General features: G+C 41.2%; 1 protein-coding gene across 2 annotated transcripts in view; it reads left to right on the top strand.

The window, feature by feature from the left end:
- Positions 1-135: 135 nt before the first annotated feature.
- Positions 136-18,861, top strand: part of LOC124131846 (apoptosis-stimulating of p53 protein 1-like) — a 137,994-nt gene continuing 119,268 nt past the window's right edge. The window contains exon 1 of one of the 2 annotated variants that reach the window (XM_048403567.1): positions 136-199. In XM_048403567.1, coding sequence (XP_048259524.1) covers positions 197-199 — 3 coding nt within the window. In that variant the 5' untranslated portion in view covers positions 136-196. Of the gene's footprint in view, positions 200-11,211; positions 11,741-18,861 lie in introns of those variants that run through there. The other variant, XM_046495340.2, reaches the window with a different exon arrangement.

Raw genomic sequence — 18,861 nt, 5'->3', positions numbered from 1 at the left:
ATTTGGAATCGACATTGACCAAGTAATTATATATGATCATATCAATCTTACCGTGTGGACAACCTTTCTGAATTTCGCTCCTTTCTGAAACGGAAGTTGACACTGCGCATGCTCCACTTGGACAGCGACGTCTCTCAGAGCAAGGTGCGTGCAGAACGTGCTCACGTGAAGAGGGTTCGAGTCGTTGCAATATTTAATGGTTTGCACCAACTATAAATTTTGCATTTTGTGATTATTTTGATATTTTCTAATCATAGTTTATGTTACGTTTCATATGGAAGAAATGGTACGAACAGGCACTGACCGTTCAAAATGAAATACAACGGCGGATGTCAAAGTTACAAACTCAGTCATGTGAAAGTTTACCAAAAATATGGTCTTTTGCTAAAAGGGAGATTCCCTGACACTTCTGATAAGTGAAATATTTATCTGTAGGATGACTTCTCACCTAATTAAACAAATTACTTGTAAGTATGACCAACATGGATATGTTCCTAACTCTTCAAACAACTTTATCTAATACAAAAGAAACCCATCAAACATTTTTTTTTTTAAACCAGTTGTACGCTCCCAAAATACTCAGTATGTGAAGATGGTTTATTTGATGTAAAAATACAGGGGTGGGTGTAGTGGTCTGAGGATCTGCCACTCTGTTCACAGTTGTGTCCCTTGAAATGCTGCCAGGATCCGCTGGTTGTGAGTTTGATTCTCAGATTGCCCCAAGTTATGATGCTTGGTCTGCCTCCACCAGACCCATTCTGGTTGTAGACATCTCACACCTGCACCCCTCATCAGCATTCCTTCCTCAATCCCCTGAAACATCATACACTGAAACATTGTTGAAAGTGACTTTATGTACCACTGACCACATTGTCAAGTATAGGCAAGCTACACCCACTGCAAGATAACATAACTGAAGATGTTTTGAAGACCGTTCTGTTTTTGCAGTCAAGGTGAGACATTATTTAAATTTTCTTTCTTTAAGGTCTGAATATTTATTTCCCTGATTGCATCTTTGATTTCATGTAACCAGTCATCAGGGTTTTCAGACTTTGGAACTAGGGATGGGACAGGTAACTCGGGTCAGGTGGGTCCAGAGTAGGACCCAGGTACCCACAGGACTACCCTGACACGTGGTTAGTCACATGATATATTGTTTTATGACAAAAACTATCTAGAACTCCATGGTTACACTACAAATCAGAAATGTTGCATTTCTTTCGGGCTATTAAATAAGGATAAAACTTCAATCAACTTCAGTGTATGCATAACTAGATTGTTTATACATGTATCTGAATACATTTTGCCAGGGCTATGATCAAACTACTCCCAATCGGACATTTTGTACCCATCTCTTGATACCCACAGCGGGTACCCGGGTTGGGTTGGGTAATAGGTGGTAGGGTACCTGGGTAGTAAATCTGGACTTTTACAGCCCTGTTTAGAACACTTACTTTTGAACAAGATGAAGTTGGGGATGTGTACCTCAACTTCATTTATAATATGAATATTATATATATTATTTCTTATGTAAACAGGGGGTGGTCGGGTAGCCTAGTGGTTAAAGCGTTCGGTGGTCACGCCGAAGACCCGGGTTCGATTCCCGACATGGGTGCAATGTGTGAAGCCCATTTCTGGTGTCCCCCGCCATGATATTTCTGGAATATTGCTAAAAGCGGCGTAAAACCATACTCACTCACTCTTATGTAAACAAAACCTTTGTGATGGCTTTGAATATATTACCTGGTGCATGACTACCGTTTCCTACACGATCCAAAGAATTATTTGCACCATCTGGTCCAGTTACTTGTACTCTTCCTACAGCAGCTTCGTAATTCTTAGGTGTTTTGGTCTTTATTACTTGGTTAATGGATCCACCAAACTTAAAAATCGGGAAAGAGGTAAACATGGTAAACAAAAATCTATCTGCAAAGCTTCTTATGACTGCTGCACCGGATAATACGCTAAAAATAAAGAAATTCAAATTGGTTCCTTGCGTGGCGCCAAACCTCCCCTGTGGTGTAGTGGATAGAGCTGCCCAGTGAGCAGCAGGTCAGCCGTTCAATCACCTGGCAGTGTCATACTAAAGATGTTAAAAGATGGTGTTACCAGGAATAAGGGGTTAAACAAGGACATACCATGTGTCTGAGTGGGGTGCCCACCCCCATGGTTTAGTGGTAGAGTGTCTGCCTGAAGAGCGGAAGGTCCAGGGTTAGATTCCCAAGAGACATTAAACATTAAAAGATGGTACTTGTTGTTACCTAGCCTGGCACTCGGCATTAAGGGGCTAACACAAGGACTGGTTGGCTCGTGGTCAGTATAATGTGAGTGGAGTATTCATGCTAAAGCTGCGGCATGGTATCTCAGTGGGCCTGCACTATAAACTTGGCATTAGACCGGACTAGTACAAACCACACACACACTCATGAATGCACGTCGCTATATAAGCGCAATAATCTTGAACACAACGTTTAACCCTAGTTCACCCGACTCACCTAAATGTCGTATCCATGTTCATCTGGGTATTTCAGTCGGCTTGTTCTATAAGACATTTGCATTGCTATATACTGATATAAGTGAAATGATCTTGAAGATTAAACTGCATTTCACCTCACCTTGCCTTTGCCCGGATGATGAACACTCAATGACCTGTAAATGTTACCTAAAATACCAGCCACAGCTTTACTGGTACTCCAGTAGTGTATGACATTGTCCCCATGTTATGCCATAACAAAATTAATTCAGATTATTACATTTTCTCAATCACTATATCATTTGTATATCTTTTGAGAATAAAATCGGTAAAAGAACTCATTCAAAAATTAGACCTTAGCATTTTGTTTATCTTTGCCTTATAACAGTGTTTACTGGTAAGTCAGTAAAAAAATGGAATGTATTTTTTTTCCCAGAGAGTGAAAAAGTTTGAGAGCTTAACGTAGTGATAGTTGACTCAATGACATACTCCTTTTATTAATCCCATTCTTTCTCCATGTGATTTATGACATTATAGGCCAATTCTCTAGCATGAGAAGTAATGAGTAGACCATGTGTTACCTAGCTTTGACATGTTTATTTGTTTGTAATTAACTTCTAGCAAACGACTTTTAGAGAATTCTGGTATTGACTTGTCACAACGACCTCTTAATAGTCTTATGAGCAACGTGTGTGTCCACGTGAGCATAGTCATCATCATGGCATGCATGCACAACATGCGTACACCCTCTCCACCTGTAACAAACCAAATACGTTTGCCCAACTTCAGGTGCGCTGCCTACTTGTCTCGAACACGTTCTGCGAGTTGGTTCAACTGATCCTGGATAACCAGCAGTTACAAGAAAGAAAACTAACATTTTGTTTTATGGAAATACAATTCTTCATAAGATTATTAAAGGGATCTACAACCTCAGGCTCTCGTCATTTCTTGAAAATAACTCATTAAACATTATCATGTCCTTTATCAAGGGAGACAACTCTTTCTGGAATATTGCATTCACTTCATCAGTATTAACTATATAATGACATTTGCCTCGCCGTCAGTGTTATATTAAATTGCAGTTTGGAAAGTTTTTATCAGTTATTGTGTTCCATTTTTTTCCTCTATTGAAGTAAGCATTGCACTGATCATGCTGATAAAATTAAATCCTCTATCCTGTATTCGACATTATAAACACCTTAAGCATGTAGAAAATTGACAAAGGAGGATTATTAAAACCATACCTGATGAGTTAAACTTGTTGTCAAAGCTCAAGTGATCGAGAAACAACATAGTTCATTAGCAAATTGACAAGGAGGGTGCACATTAAACAATGTTCAAGTTGAATTTTTGGTGACAGAAATAACTTATCTCAAAATGAAATTTTGTGATAATAGTCTGATAGTAGGTAATTTGATACCCATTGAACATGTTGAAGGTGATAGGCGAAACAGTATCCTAGACCATTGATAATGAATGCACTAAAAACCTGCTGGTTTGCATATTATTTTGTGAGAGTAATAACAGAAAGTTCTGTTTTTGATGATCCGTGGAAATACGTATGGTATGGTTATTGTTTGGGTTTGTGTTTTTCATTATCCATAGAAATATGTCTGGTTCTTAGGTGGGTTTGTGTTTATCATTACCCATAGAAATATGTATGGTTCTTAGGTGGGCTTGTGTTTTTCATTATCCATAGAAATATGTATGGTTCTTAGGTGGGCTTGTGTTTTTCATGATCCATGGAAATATGTACGGTATGGTTCTTTGGTGGGCTTGTGTTTATCATTATCCATGGAAATATGTATGGTTCTGAGGTGGGCTTGTGTTTTTGTCATGATCCGTGGAAATATGTATGGCTCTTAGGTGGGCTTGTGTTTTTCATTATCCGTGGAAATATGTATGGTTCTGAGGTGGGCTTGTGTTTTTCATTATCCGTGGAAATATGTATGGTTCTTAGGTGGGCTTGTGTTTTTCATTATCCGTGGAAATATGTATGGTTCTTAGGTGGGCTTGTGTTTATCATTATCCGTGGAAATATGTACGGTATGGTTCTGAGGTGGGCTTGTGTTTATCATTATCCGTGGAAATATGTATGGTTCTGAGGTGGGCTTGTGTTTATCATTATCCGTGGAAATACGTATGGTTCTTGGGTGGGCTTGGGTTTTTGATGATCCATGGAAATATGTACGGTATGGTTCTTTGGTGGGTTTGTGTTTTTCATGATCCATGGAAATATGTACAGTATGGTTCTTTGGTGGGCTTGTGTTTTTCATGATCCATGGAAATATGTACGGTATGGTTCTTTGGTGGGCTTGTGTTTTTCATGATCCGTGGAAATACGTATGGTTCTTAGGTGGGCTTGTTTTTATGATGACGTTGCGTCTTTTTGTCGTGCTGTTTGTTATAACAGTAGCTCTTAAATGATGGTGTTTGTGATGAATTAGAATCAGTGGTAACAGTGCTATTATTTTTGTAGAGAAAAGTATTCCCAATTTTTCAATATTCCCTGCAAAACAACAGCAACTTGTGTATACAAAGATTAAAGCAACAGCCTGCCTTAAGGCTGGATGATTGATAACATAACATGCAAGTTCGAAATTCACATTCAATCCATGTCATCTTCCCAGTGATGGATTACAGAGGACAGACTCTCAGTCTCTGTATTTTGGCCTGTTACTTTTTGCAAATTCAACTGATATAGATATTAGATATAATTTAGATGTTTTGAAGAGTTTCTATTCCAGGTCCCTCTTGACAGTAGTGTTTTGACAGGCTGAACATCAGTAAACACTTGATAGTTGAGAATGAATAATATGAGATGACATTGTGTCACAGTTAATGCTTGAGAGCCTCCCCCTATTGTTCACCATGAGACAGTCAAGCTGTGTACAGCATTCCGCTGTAGCATATAACTGTAGTTCAAAGGCAATGTGGAGGTTCTCACTCTATCATTCTGTATGCTACAGTGTGTGGGTACAATGTGAGAAGCCCATTTCTGATGTCCCCCGTCGTGATATTGCTTGAATATTGCTAAACCTGCTAAATGCGGTGTAAAAACATATTCTCCCATGTATTTGAAAATACTCGGTTCTGATTGGAAAATGAGAGGTTTCAAATCACAATAACCCAAATTCTAATTAGTGTGGTTAATTGTACAGGTAACCTAGCCCTACATTGAAAACACAGAATGTCTCACTCACTCACTCACTCACTCACTCACTCACTCACTCACTCACTCTCACACTCACTCACTCACTCACTCACTCACTCACTCACTCACTCACTCACTCACTCACTCAGTACCCCAAGGCTCAAAATTCCTGTCATGTCAGCTTCTCCATAAACAAACCCCTGAAATTATGTCTTAGTCATATCTATGCATGATGTTTATAAGCCTGCATGTGTGAGCTTGATAATATCAAGGGAGTGATCAGTGGTTAGAAAACTAACTGATGGAAACTAGGGCTGCAACGATACAGGAAGGTCAAGATACGATACGCATCTCGATATTCTGGTCACGATACGATACGCATCTCGAGTCTCAATGATAAATAAAACAAGACTTAAAGCATGTCGAGATTGAACCTTTCATGATTTTGGAACAGTCAAAATTATTTTATAATAACAAGACTACTGAAGTTGGAACTTTCTCTAACTTTCCTTAAAAACAATTCAAAGTTCAAACACCAGAAAATAATTAATGTACCATCAGTGATACAACTTCAAAGAATTTTGATGCAATGTTCGAAGAAATTGTATCTGAAATTATTGTTTTATCAGGAATAATATATTCCAATATCGTGTTACCTTCGTTGCAGCTTTTACTATATATATATTTCAAATTATAAGAACCACAAGTGTAGCATTTTGGTACTGGTGATTGCTGTTGCAGGATATTTTTACGTATGGAACAATTTGACCAGTCACCCTAGGGACTTCCCGTGCTACATGTATTTCGATTGCGAAAACGTTATGTTGACATATATTCGCCAAATTGCCACAAATATGACTTTTAACAAGTCAAAGTATGGCATTTTTAATATATGTATCCATTCTCTAGCAACTAAAGTTTGTTTCAATGTGTCAAAAGCGGTAATCTGACCCTGGTTGCTGTATCTCTTCACACACGATTTCACATAATATAACTTCATGAAAACAATATTAAATGAAATTTTGAATAAAATTAATAAAATATATTACAAACACAAGTCCAGATATATAATGAACATGTTTTAATAACAAGATAGTAACTATAATAATGGTATTGTATTGCGTACTTCAGTTCGGATTTGCTGACAGGTATTTCCGGTGTTATGTGCTTGCAGGGATCAGCTGATAATGTTTTTAGAGATGAGGAAAAACATCTGTCAGTGTAAAACCTAAGTTTATTAAAAATGTACGTACGTTTTTGGGAGCCATGCGTTACCGCGCGCTATAACCAAGTTAGCGGTTTATTGAAAGGCACAATAGCGAGGAAACGCTCTACTTGAGATTTGCGTTCCGTATCGTGGCGTATTGATAAATGAGCCCACCTTTATCGTATATCGTATCGTGGGTCAAGTATTGCGATGCATCGGAATATCGGTGTATCGTTTCACCCTTAATACTTTGTTTATTCTGTGCTGTGAAACAGGATGTGAACATGCATCCACCTCTTGTACAGCATTCAAGTACACATATTGTTATACGTCATCTTTTGCATCATCCAATAAAGTCTGAAACATATTTCCATCCCAGAATTGTCAATTTGCAAAGTTCAAGGCAAGTCATAATGATCAGCCTTTCCGCTAATCTGAATTGTTCCTGTTGAAACAAAGTATTTAATGGAACACTTACAACTCAGATAGAATAACCATGGTAACAGTAACTGTAAAGCATTTGGCTTGAGATCCTTACGAGACTAACTGCCTTTGTCTGGATGCATGTGGACCCTTATCATCTCAAAGTACCAAAGCAAGGTTACTTAATCATAGCTGTAGAAGATAGAAGTAGTCTTTTCAATGAATTATGCAGAATTGCAGAGGACATTAAGTATTGTAACTGGTATGGATTGGAAGTCTGTTGGCAATGCAAATCTTACTTTTGCTCAAAATATTGATTTTTTTTCAAACTTGTTTAATAATTTACAGCAGGGACTAAAAGATTGTTTAACATATAACCTCCACTTTCTACACAGGGAGCCCAAATTCTGATTCAAGTAATGACATTTCTGGAGTTTTTACCTTCAAACACCCAATCTAGAGAAAAAAGAATAGTGTCGGGGAAAAATAAAAAATTCAATAGTGAGGGTGTTAGATGGTATAAAGTTTCCGTGTTTTAATCAAAACTTGGGATTCCTGTGTTTTCCCCTACTCTGTTGCATTCTGAGAAGTGAAATGTGTAATCAAGTTGGGATATCAAGGGTGCCTGATCCACTTTACTGTGAATGAAATATGTTTTAATTCCCAAAACAAGATTTACGTTTTAACGGGCAGCCGTGTGGCTCCAGCCTGAACCACTTCAGGGGCCATTTTTTCATCAGCCAGCCACTAACATAAAAGTAAAACTCAAGACTATTTCTTATAACCTTTTTACATAATCCATTCAACTCGCCCACTGACACTAAATTGATGCAGCAACAAATGCCCAGTTGGCACACAGAATACCACTATTAATGGGGAACTAAACGTGATTCTCTTATGATAGATGAAAGTAAAGAAACTATGGAAGGTCTATGACCACGAATGTAGGAATGAATAACTAACTATAGGAGCAAGTACACACTTTACTTTTCTAAGGGCCACGAATATTGGTCCATCTAGTTTCTATTGGGTCAAATCAACAAATCAAATGCTGTGCAGTCGGGAAGTCCTGTTTTCAGGTTTTGCCCATCCTCAGCTATCGAGGGTTTTATCTCTTTTGTATTGAGAATCAAGAATCAAGAATTTTTATTGTACAGAACACCCTCATAGGGCAGGGTACAGACTATCTACATATGAACATGTATAAAATTATAGATATGAAAGGTAGATATATATGATGTACATTATGCATAGATGTATTACATGTTATTTCATTTACATCATATAAACATGTATGTATATTATGATATTGCTGGCAGCGTACACTTAGTGTTGATACTGCATTGAATATAGTAGAATTTTCTCATGGCCTCAGCTTGAACATGTGGAATACAGTCCGGGCAACAAGACTTCACCAGCTCTGTCTGGCTTGTCACAAACTTAGAACAGAATTTCTCCCTCATTTGCTTGAAATCATCAACCAATCAAACTGCCTCTTCAGATTTAAAGTTAAATCTACATTCAAAATCACAGCCTCATCCAAGCGAGCCATTGATGTATTTAAACAAATCACAATACTGTTATAAGGCCACACATTTTTTTTTCGTTTCATGGGCCTACCGCCCCCCTTACTGAAAAGCTGGTTGAAAAGAAATAATTTAAACAAAAAACATTTATAATGTCTCCCGCTAGTAAAATAGACCCTCTTGTGCAATATAAAATGTTGTATATAAGTTCCATGAGTAAATCACTGTCAGTGATTCAAGAAGCCAGCTGCAGTTTTAACTCTCCAGCTGAATGACTTTCATTTAAAGCTATTTTTATTTCGACCGACTGTGTGGAAAAGCTGGCATGCTCTGGACATATTTAGGTTTCGTACACAGAGCAGAGACATTTACCACTTTTGTAAAATCCATTGTTCAAGCACTGGTATGGTTCTGACATACCAAGAATCATAATCAGTGTGAATTTGGGCTTTGAACCCATCATCACAGGATTCTACCTAATGGACACAACTCTGCACAGCAAATAGGGTGACGAGGTCATTTCTGATGGTGTACGATAAAAGTATTATATTCTGAACCTTTGTCATAGTAATGCATCTTCTGTATATTTGAAAACTTCAAATTATAGAGCACTGAGGTAAAAAATATTCAGACAGAATGGAAGAATTCATCAAATATATTGTTAGTTGCCTGCCTAAATTATTATTGGCCACAGGATAGCAGACAAGCTGTTATTTCTAACACAGAACAGAAGGCACTCCTTTCTGGTAACAACAAAATAAATAGGGAATTTAATCTTTTATCAGTATGACGTTTTCCTCCCATAAATCCAAATCTCAAAGTGGAAATTACAAAAGTCTCACATTTCAGCATTTGATCTTTCAAGTCGCCCTTGAAAGCCAGACTCATTGGGAATTATGAAGAAACTGGAAGATGAGTTTTATCTGTCATCAGTGTAAACACAGACAAGCAGGGGCACGGTATCGGATGTCTCCGAGAGGATGCAGAGCGGGAGATGCAGGTGTAGAGTGTAGAGTGCAGAGTGCAGAGTGCAGAGTGCAGAGGAGTGCTGGAGTGTGGGTGCGAGTGCTGAATGAAGATGAATTACTCATCAGACTCGCTGCCAGTCAAGCTAACAACGTTCTGACAGGTCTAGGTTGAGAGTAGCAAGCCAGCTGCACAAAAACAGTAACCTGGCCATTTTATTTGAAGACAGAATAGAATGATTACACGGGGAACCTGGTAGTCTGTCTCCCAGACCCAGGAGAATATATTAAAAAATGAATCCAACTCCATTCTTAAATTATATGCAAGTCTAGATTGCCTCAGCCCTGAAATTAAGCACTGTTCTGTGCTCCATGTGGAATTTACTGTCTATTTTGTGGATACATGTATATATATTTTGAAAACGATAACTTTATTTCTGTGACTAATTGATAGTCAAGGAACCTGTTTATGTTCCTTTAGGTTAGGCAAATTTATTTTTATTTTACAAACCTTTTTTTGTCTACCTTTGATCTAGCATAAATGGGAAAAAAATTAATTAAGTATGCTATTGAAAAAATATTTGGAAATTTTATTTAGCATGATTTAGATTTTCATTTCCCGAGTGAACATTTGTGTTTGTAATCACCTAAAAAATCCTGACTGATCATGACTATAAGGCAAACCACAGCTGATCCACGAATAGTTGCAAGCTTGTCGGCTTCTTGCTGTTGTCGCATCTTGACTTACGTAATACACTGTAACAACGAAGAGTGTATGAGCCTGTCATAGAACTTCGTAAAAACAAAACTGATCTTGTGAAGTCAGGACTGATGATTCAATCTGGGAGGCCTAATGTCCAGGCAGCAATTAAACTGATTAATTTTAATTGCACCGAATCTGCGTGAAAACATTTATCACATCAGACGTATATATTTTTAGCTGAAACATATAATGACCATTTAATTTTTCTTGATGTAGATTTCATATTTTGGAAAATATGATTTGCTGATATATGAACTATTGAATGTTTCTTCTTGAAAGTGAGGAATTATATTTTTGTGAACATGATCTTAAAATCCTTGGAAAGATTGAGATAAAAAATACCATTACTTCGATATCTTTGCAATATACACCTGATATAAGCTATAATCTGTGAGGAACCAGAGAACATTACCGTATTCCTGGTGAGGGAAAGCCGTATTCCCGGTGAGGGAAAGCCGTAAAGGGATTGGACTTCAAGGATATAACAACACCATACCCTGATTCAAACTGTGTGGTGGCGCGTTTATCTGTCACCAGCTGTTGTAACAACCGATGAAAGATCCCAGAGAAAAGGATCACTCTCTGTACCTTGTTTACCTTATCACAAAAAAGATTTCCCTCGATGGCGCTGAAAGATGGACACACCTTGGAAATTGATACGAAGCAATGAGCAGGACATGGTTTTTAAGACGGAGATTCTGAAGTCGTGGGACTGAAGCATGTGGAAGTACTAGTGGCAGCTGGGGGACTCATCTCTGATTGTACCTGGATAGTGAAAACACTTGGGCGAGCAGCCAGGCTGCTTCCACTGCAATCTTTGGTAACAGTGTTTACAGAGCGCCTGTACAGTCTGGGGAAGTGATGGGAGGGTAAACCCAGAGTTGACACAAGAGGAAATCATTCCACCTTATCTTAAGCCAGGGATATTAGGATATTGTAGCTAGAATTGCGATTCACTGGCTGATGCTTGTTGAGACATACTGGTTCTCTTCTGGTCTGGCATCAATGGAAGTGAAGGAGGCTGTTATTGCGACTATTCAGAATATTGAGACTGACGTAAAAGTTTTAAGTTTGGAAGGTCAGGACAACTTCAAGGAATAGTGTGAAGTGTTTAATCCATAGTGGACACTGCGTGGGATGGGCTGTTTGTGTGAGATGTACCACAGTCGCCACATGGGCCTGGATTAAGCAGCTGGGGTGTGATGGCATGGAAATGGACACATGATTGGGTTTGTACTATTTTAACATTCATATTAATAACATATGTTTCCATAGTTACAGGAATTCCTGTTTTTGATGGTGCCAATGATGTAATAACAATGACTTTATTTGGTTATTCTTTGAGTTGTAAGGACTTTAATCAATTTTGGGGGGAATTCTTCATGCAGATAGTAAATACACCTACAAGCATCTGTGGTATGATGGACATTTGGTCAAATATTTGTTGCTTGTGTGTTTAGTTTGTAAAACTTTGTCCTTCAATTCAGTGTTCCAGTTGGCTTTGGGAACACCGGTATAGTGGACTGGCAACTCTAAAAGTTACCAGTCCCCTCAATTTTTGTCAGTCCCAACTTCAAAGAAATTAAAAAAAATGTATGAAAATTACCTGCTTTTAATTTTTCAACATCATGTTCAACATTTTACTTTGATTCAAGACTACACCTCTAAATATATTTCCTTGCACTAAAAATAGACAACGGGAAACCCTGATGAAGGACAAGCTGACTTCGCTCGAACAATAAACTTCATTGATAACAGCCAAACTTTTGTTCAACAACAAAGACATATAAGGTACTTTATTTGCCAGTCCACACGGACTGACACTCACATGAATTACCGGTCCAAGCCTCATTTTACGGGTAAAAAACTGGTAATTACTGGTAAACGGGAACACTGCTTTACTTGTGAATTAGAATGGACAATGTCATTATGGGTAATCAACCATTCCTGACAGACTTGTCGGACGTTTGAGAATCTTTGATGGTAGACATCAGATGTAGAACTGGCTGTAGGACACTTCTATGCATTTACACTCATTCTCATCCTATAGACAACTCTGTGATATTAGTGTGACGTTGTGTAATCAAAGTGATGCCATATATGGTCAGGAGACTGGGTTCAAGATGTTGAAATATATTGTCCTCTTCCCTTGAAATGACATGCATATAATTACATATTTTATGGGTTTTGTCATTAGGTCATTAATGTGGATGCCAGTGATGTCTTATGATGATATTAACTTGATGCTATCATGATTTGAATTGATATGATTGTTTTTATGTATGACAGTGTACAGTAGATCCTGGTCCTGCTTGATATTTTCTGTAAAGGCAGTGACACTTATAGTAAATCAGTTAAGGTGGCTTTGCCTTCCACAATGTGCCAAATGTGTCCTATCACCCTCCCCATGCCAGTGTATCAGTTGTCCACACTCTGCCTGGGAGACTCACCAGTGTGCTATATGTGTCCTATCACCCTCCCCGTACACCTACAATTGATGAGATGACTTGTATCAGTTGTCCACACTCTGCCTGGGAGACTCACCAGTGTGCTATATGTGTCATATCACCCTCCCCATGCCAGTGTATCAGTTGTCCACACTCTGGCTGGGAGACTCACCAGTGTGCTATATGTGTCATATCACCCTCCCCATGCCAGTGTATCAGTTGTCCACACTCTGGCTGGGAGACTCACCAGTGTGCTATATGTATCATATCACCCTCCCCATGCCAGTGTATCAGTTGTCCACACTCTGGCTGGGAGACCCACCAGTGTGCTATATGTGTCATATCACCCTCCCCATGCCAGTGTATTAGTTGTCCACACTCTGGCTGGGAGACTCACCAGTGTGCTATATGTGTCATATCACCCTCCCCATGCCAGTGTATTAGTTGTCCACACTCTGGCTGGGAGACTCACCAGTGTGCTATATGTGTCATATCACCCTCCCCATGCCAGTGTATCAGTTGTCCACACTCTGCCTGGGAGACTCACCAGTGTGCTATATGTGTCCTATCACCCTCCCCGTACACCTACAATTGATGAGATGACTTGTATCAGTTGTCCACACTCTGCCTGGGAGACTCACCAGTGTGCTATATGTGTCATATCACCCTCCCCATGCCAGTGTATCAGTTGTCCACACTCTGGCTGGGAGACTCACCAGTGTGCTATATGTGTCATATCACCCTCCCCATGCCAGTGTATCAGTTGTCCACACTCTGGCTGGGAGACTCACCAGTGTGCTATATGTATCATATCACCCTCCCCATGCCAGTGTATCAGTTGTCCACACTCTGGCTGGGAGACCCACCAGTGTGCTATATGTGTCATATCACCCTCCCCATGCCAGTGTATTAGTTGTCCACACTCTGGCTGGGAGACTCACCAGTGTGCTATATGTGTCATATCACCCTCCCCATGCCAGTGTATTAGTTGTCCACACTCTGGCTGGGAGACTCACCAGTGTGCTATATGTGTCCTATCACCCTCCCCATGCCAGTGTATTAGTTGTCCACACTCTGGCTGGGAGACTCACCAGTGTGCTATATGTGTCATATCACCCTCCCCATGCCAGTGTATTAGTTGTCCACACTCTGGCTGGGAGACTCACCAGTGTGCCAAATGTGTCCTATCACCCTCCCCATGCCAGTGTATCAGTTGTCCACACTCTGGCTGGGAGACTCACCAGTGTGCTATATGTATCATATCACCCTCCCCATGCCAGTGTATCAGTTGTCCACACTCTGGCTGGGAGACCCACCAGTGTGCTATATGTGTCATATCACCCTCCCCATGCCAGTGTATTAGTTGTCCACACTCTGGCTGGGAGACTCACCAGTGTGCTATATGTGTCATATCACCCTCCCCATGCCAGTGTATTAGTTGTCCACACTCTGGCTGGGAGACTCACCAGTGTGCTATATGTGTCCTATCACCCTCCCCATGCCAGTGTATCAGTTGTCCACACTCTGGCTGGGAGACCCACCAGTGTGCTATATGTGTCATATCACCCTCCCCATGCCAGTGTATCAGTTGTCCACACTCTGGCTGGGAGACTCACCAGTGTGCTATATGTGTCATATCACCCTCCCCATGCCAGTGTATTAGTTGTCCACACTCTGGCTGGGAGACTCACCAGTGTGCTATATGTGTCATATCACCCTCCCCATGCCAGTGTATCAGTTGTCCACACTCTGGCTGGGAGACTCACCAGTGTGCCAAATGTGTCCTATCACCCTCCCCATGCCAGTGTATCAGTTGTCCACACTCTGGCTGGGAGACTCACCAGTGTGCTATATGTGTCATATCACCCTCCCCATGCCAGTGTATCAGTTGTCCACACTCTGGCTGGGAGACCCACCAGTGTGCTATATGTGTCATATCACCCTCCCCATGCCAGTGTATTAGTTGTCCACACTCTGGCTGGGAGACTCACCAGTGTGCTATATGTGTCATATCACCCTCCCCATGCCAGTGTATCAGTTGTCCACACTCTGGCTGGGAGACTCACCAGTGTGCCAAATGTGTCCTATCACCCTCCCCATGCCAGTGTATTAGTTGTCCACACTCTGGCTGGGAGACTCACCAGTGTGCTATATGTGTCATATCACCCTCCCCATGCCAGTGTATCAGTTGTCCACACTCTGGCTGGGAGACTCACCAGTGTGCCAAATGTGTCCTATCACCCTCCCCATGCCAGTGTATTAGTTGTCCACACTCTGGCTGGGAGACTCACCAGTGTGCTATATGTGTCCTATCACCCTCCCCATGCCAGTGTATCAGTTGTCCACACTCTGGCTGGGAGACTCACCAGTGTGCTATATGTGTCATATCACCCTCCCCATGCCAGTGTATTAGTTGTCCACACTCTGGCTGGGAGACTCACCAGTGTGCTATATGTGTCATATCACCCTCCCCATGCCAGTGTATTAGTTGTCCACACTCTGGCTGGGAGACTCACCAGTGTGCTATATGTGTCATATCACCCTCCCCATGCCAGTGTATTAGTTGTCCACACTCTGGCTGGGAGACTCACCAGTGTGCTATATGTGTCATATCACCCTCCCCATGCCAGTGTATTAGTTGTCCACACTCTGGCTGGGAGACTCACCAGTGTGCTATATGTGTCATATCACCCTCCCCATGCCAGTGTATCAGTTGTCCACACTCTGGCTGGGAGACTCACCAGTGTGCTATATGTGTCATATCACCCTCCCCATGCCAGTGTATTAGTTGTCCACACTCTGGCTGGGAGACTCACCAGTGTGCTATATGTGTCATATCACCCTCCCCATGCCAGTGTATTAGTTGTCCACACTCTGGCTGGGAGACTCACCAGTGTGCTATATGTGTCATATCACCCTCCCCATGCCAGTGTATCAGTTGTCCACACTCTGGCTGGGAGACTCACCAGTGTGCTATATGTGTCCTATCACCCTCCCCATGCCAGTGTATCAGTTGTCCACACTCTGGCTGGGAGACTCACCAGTGTGCTATATGTGTCATATCACCCTCCCCATGCCAGTGTATTAGTTGTCCACACTCTGGCTGGGAGACTCACCAGTGTGCTATATGTGTCATATCACCCTCCCCATGCCAGTGTATTAGTTGTCCACACTCTGGCTGGGAGACTCACCAGTGTGCTATATGTGTCATATCACCCTCCCCATGCCAGTGTATTAGTTGTCCACACTCTGGCTGGGAGACTCACCAGTGTGCTATATGTGTCATATCACCCTCCCCATGCCAGTGTATTAGTTGTCCACACTCTGGCTGGGAGACTCACCAGTGTGCTATATGTGTCATATCACCCTCCCCATGCCAGTGTATCAGTTGTCCACACTCTGGCTGGGAGACTCACCAGTGTGCTATATGTGTCATATCACCCTCCCCATGCCAGTGTATTAGTTGTCCACACTCTGGCTGGGAGACTCACCAGTGTGCTATATGTGTCATATCACCCTCCCCATGCCAGTGTATTAGTTGTCCACACTCTGGCTGGGAGACTCACCAGTGTGCTATATGTGTCATATCACCCTCCCCATGCCAGTGTATTAGTTGTCCACACTCTGGCTGGGAGACTCACCAGTGTGCTATATGTGTCATATCACCCTCCCCATGCCAGTGTATTAGTTGTCCACACTCTGGCTGGGAGACTCACCAGTGTGCTATATGTGTCATATCACCCTCCCCATGCCAATGTATTAGTTGTCCACACTCTGGCTGGGAGACCCACCAGTGTGCTATATGTGTCATATCACCCTCCCAATGTACCTACATATGGTGAGACTGCCTGTATCAGTTGTCTCACCAGTGTGCTATATGTATCATATCACCCTCCCCATGTACCTAATATGGTGAGACTGCCTGTATCAATTGTCTCACCAGTGTGCTATATGTATCATATAACTCTCCCCATGAACCTACATATGGTGAGACGACCTGTATCAGTTGTCCACTCTCTGGCTGGGAGACTCGCCAGTGTGCTATATGTATCATATCACTCTCCCCGTACACCTACAATTGATGAGATGACTTGTATCAGTTGTCCACACTTTGGCTGGGAGACTCACCAGTGTGCTATTTGTGTCATATCACTCTCCCCGTACACCTACAATTGATGAGATGACTTGTATCAGTTGTCCACACTTTGGCTGGGAGACTCACCAGTGTGCTATTTGTGTCATATCACTCTCTCCATGTACCTTCATATGATGAGACCCGTGAAGATCCGAGGTAGAATAGGCCTTCAGCAACCCATGCTTGCTGTGAAAGGCAACCATGCTTGTCGTAATAGGCGACTAACGGGATTGGGTGGTAGGGCTCACTGACTTGGTTGATGCATGTCATCGATCCCAATTGCGTGGATCGATGCTCATGGTTTCAATCACTGGATTGTCTGGTCCAGACTTGATTATTTACAGACCGCCGTCATATAGCTGGAATATTGCTGAGTGTGGCGTAAAACAACAAACCAACCAACCAACATATGATGAGACAACCTGTATCAGTTGCCCACACGCTGGCTGGGAGACTTACCAGCGTGCTATATATATCATCTCCATGTATCTACATATGGTGAGACTGCCTGTATAATTCGTCTCACCAGTGTGCTAATATGTGTCATATCACCCTCCCCATACACCTACAATTGAATATTGGAATATTGCTGAGTGTGGCGTAAAACAACAAACCAACCAACCAACATATGATGAGACAACCTGTATCAGTTGTCCACACTGTGGATGGTAGACATGTCAGTGTGCTATATGTGTCATATCACTCTCCCCATATACCTACAACTGATGAGACGTCCTTCATCAGTTGTCCCCACTCTGGATGGTAGACATTCCAGAGTGCTATATGTGTCATATCACTCTCCCCATGTGCCTACAAATGGTGACACAACGAAGGTTGCCTCGAGTGCCGAACTTGTTGAACTGAAAATGGATAGATGATAGATAATCCACATATTGACCATAAAGAGAGTTCATATTGAAAATATATGCACATTATCTATTTGTACCTATGTTAAAATGTATAATTTTGAACATATTGAATGAAATTAAATAAAATTAAATAAAATAAAGTAAGATATACGCTGTACAAACATGTATGCCAATGTTGAAGAATGTCACATGATCAAAAAAAATATTTGAATGGCTGGAATATTATTATTTTTCCAATGTAGCATGGATATACTGCTCAATTCCACCCTACATGTTACCATCGTTAATATATCACTGCATAACAGATCGACAATAGTGCTATGAAACAATCAGGTGGCCCTTAACAATTTTTGAGTAGTATATGTGACATTTGACCACCTGTTGGGCAGTAGTGTAGCCTTCAGACGTTTGCTGGTTCCACTGAAGGTCCAGGTTTGATTCCAGACATTTGGGACAATGTGTGCAGCCAACATCAGTGCCCCCTTTGATATATCTGGTGTAAAGCATCACTCATTCACCCGTTTGTATACGATGTTTTATCAGCCTGTGGAGTGGGATCGCATTGTGCACTAGAAACTCTTGGTAATATCACAGGAGATAGTGTTACTGTGACATATCTCACATCATCCCAGCAGGGGCTGATCCCAGGGGCTGATCCCAGGGAGCCGATTGTGTGGAGCTGTCAAAAACCTCCAGGTCTTCTTCATACCACTGTCTCGGCTTGTTGTTACAGATAAAGGTTTTGTCTGATCAGAAGATGAGGAGGAAAGTTGATATATCAGAATGGTATATTTTCCCTGAGTGCAATCTGTCAGTGCTTGAAATTTATTTTGGGGAGATATTTTGTGATATTTGAGATGTCTCGCCCTGATATTTACAAATGCTCTTTATCAGTTTAT

Source organism: Haliotis rufescens, unplaced genomic scaffold (assembly GCF_023055435.1).
Source record: "Haliotis rufescens isolate VD_foot unplaced genomic scaffold, xgHalRufe1.0.p SCAF_3, whole genome shotgun sequence".
Lineage (NCBI taxonomy): Eukaryota > Metazoa > Mollusca > Gastropoda > Lepetellida > Haliotidae > Haliotis > Haliotis rufescens.
This window is presented reverse-complemented; position numbering and strand designations above follow the sequence as displayed.